At 38.0% G+C, this 2807-nt stretch overlaps 1 protein-coding gene across 1 annotated transcript in view; it reads right to left on the bottom strand.

Annotated features, from left to right (window-relative positions):
- Positions 1-273: 273 nt before the first annotated feature.
- Positions 274-2807, bottom strand: part of hadhb (hydroxyacyl-CoA dehydrogenase trifunctional multienzyme complex subunit beta) — a 15554-nt gene continuing 13020 nt past the window's right edge. Inside the window, exon 16 of the mRNA XM_062551584.1 lies at positions 274-725. Within this exon, the coding sequence (XP_062407568.1) occupies positions 690-725 (36 nt within the window). The 3' untranslated portion in view covers positions 274-689. The remainder of the gene's footprint in view (positions 726-2807) is intronic.

Here is a 2807-nt window from a genome sequence, read left to right as displayed (position 1 = left end):
CCAGGGCTAAACAGCTAAGTTTTAAAAAATATAATAAAATAAAATAAAACTCATTTCACAATTAAATAAGACACTCAAGGTAAGCAAAGGCATGTTTGAGATTGAAAGTGTTTGCCAATGAAATCCTAAAATACTGCTTAGAACGGTCAGGAGCACAGCACAGAGGCTTGCTTCTGCTAATAATAATAATAATAATAATAATAATAATAATAATAATAATAATAATAATAATAATAATAGTAGTAGTAGTAATAACAATAATAATAAAGTTAATTACTATTTTAATACAGATATTTTAATCAGATTATTTTCACAATGTCATTACAAAAGAAACAGAAGCATAGCACAGATGAGGCGAATGCAGAAAAACTTGCACTTGTGGTGACATAAGATCAGTGTTAAGTTATCACTGGTGTCCTAACGCGACGGAAGATAAGTGCTTAGGTCTGCAAGCAGCTCCGTACCAATCCTGAGGCTCATACAAAACACTGACTGAGATAGTGTTCTTACACAGGGCTACAATACGCAATACGCCTTCATACATTACATCCATGTCCTAGCCAGCAGTACAGAGAGAGAAAGAGTTCTCTCCTCAAAGGCAATTCGGTGTGTTTTATTTACAGAATCTCCTCTCCTGTAGCGCGCACACGGGTGTGAGGGGGAAAAATGGCTTCGGTTTTGTCTCCGCTTCACTGGGGATAAGCTTCAATCACCATGGCATGTCCCTGCAACACACAAATAAGACATATTTGGGAAGTAGTTTGGGAACAAAATATAACGTTCAAGCATTGCTTTTGATTTTCTTGTCGAAAGGGTCTATAGTGTGTACAGGGATTGCAGAAGGTATGTGTGTGTGTGTGTGTGTGTGTGTGTGTGTGTGTGTGTGTGTGTGTTGGAGGTGGCATGTCACGTTGGAGGGCCTGCGCTTATTTAAGCAGTATGGTATGAGTGAGAGTGGGGGTGGTAAGGGTATATTTATGGCTGTGGTTCGACCGTAAGTAACCACAGCAGTGGCTACACCCTTTGCCAACCCCGTGATCACGTCAGAGTGATTACTAGTGGTAAATAGTCCGACCCCGCCATCACATCAGAGTGATTACTAGTGGTAAATAGTCCGACCCCACGATCACATCAGAGTGATTACTAGTGGTAAATAGTCCGACCCCACGATCACATCAGAGTGAGGGGGATGTCCCGGGATATTGCCACTCTGGATTGCCTCTCGTCCAATCAGAAATGAGTAAATAGTTTGACTGGACCTGAACTGTTAAATGTTACCACAAGAGGGAGCCCTTGTGGACATGGCATGACCTCTTCACCGGCTGTGTATGTTGTGGAAGAATAAGTGGGAACATAAGTGGCCAAGGTCAGGGGCAAGGTCAACCTTCTGCCACACATTCCTGTGTATGTTATGATATGCTTATCTCCATGTATGAACTGTGAATACTGAGTAAGCATGTGTATGAACTGCAAACATAACATCTTACCAAGTGTTATTAATCTTATATTTAGATTTTTTTTTTAAATAGTATATTATAATTTTAGTATTAAGAGACTTACAGTACCTAGCACTCTCACCAAAGATCATTTGTACCTCATTTAACACTTTGACTTAATTCAAGGAATCGTATGAAGACAAATTTGCTCAACACACAGGCAGACACATTTGACAGACAAAAATAAATCAAACTCTTCGTACTCTTCGAGTCAAATGAAGTCAAATCGCTAGGTAAGCCTCTTTATACTGAAAACAATACCAACTAGATTCTTTGATCTTGATTTAAGATTAATGAGACTTAAATATTATTAGATAAACAGTTTGGGCAGTGTGCAGTGACTCTTTGAGTGTATATGAATGTGTGTGTGTGTGTTAGGGATGCACCGATCCGACTTTTTCAGTCCCGATACCGATACCGATGCCTGGGCTCTACGTATCGGTCGATATCCGATACCGATCCGATACCATTGTTAATTAATAAACTGTATACCTCACCATGTGGAAAAGACTAAAGGCATCAGGCTTGACTTCATTCTTCATTCTTTCCCTAACTAAACATTACTGTCCTAAAAAAAATCTAACAAAATAACACTTAGATATAAAGGTAATGTATTATCATTATTATTATTATTATTATTATTATTATTATCATTATCATCATCATCATTATTGATTATATTACTAGTATTAAAAATAAACAGTTGTACACCAGCAGCAACTTGGAACAGCATTCAAATTCAAGTTCACAGTTATTACTAAAAAAAAAAATCTAACAAAAAAACAATTTTGCAGATAAAAATCCCATATTAGTGACATACATTGAAACACCCCTGCCAAAATGGTGTCACCCGCGAAACCCCTCTATTTACTCATAGTGGTACGGTCCCGCAGTTTCCCCACGATAAACTAGCCTAATTAGTTCACACGAAGTTTGAATGGTGGTAAACGGTAGAAGTTGTACGTTTTATCTAATAAATGATACATTTGCATGTCTTTATACCAAGAACAGTTTATACAGATGAGATGAAAATGACAATGTGTTTAGTTTGAGTAGCCTATTTTGTTGACTGTTACACATTTACGTGTTGCCTAAATGCAACAAAACGCATGAAGATCGTAATTAATCTATGACAAATGGTGGTAAGTATAGATATTCTTTTGATCCTATGACATAAATTTGGTATCTGTATTTATCCCATCCATGAATTTAGACACTCAGGGCACACAGTGAGGTGAGGCACACTCTAACCCGCAACAGTGAGCTGCTGCAACAGCGGCGCTAAATGGCTGGTTGCGAGTCATGGCTCAG

Source organism: Sardina pilchardus, chromosome 12 (assembly GCF_963854185.1).
Source record: "Sardina pilchardus chromosome 12, fSarPil1.1, whole genome shotgun sequence".
Lineage (NCBI taxonomy): Eukaryota > Metazoa > Chordata > Actinopteri > Clupeiformes > Clupeidae > Sardina > Sardina pilchardus.
Note: the sequence above shows the minus strand (reverse complement) of the source record. Positions and strands in the feature narration are given on the sequence as shown.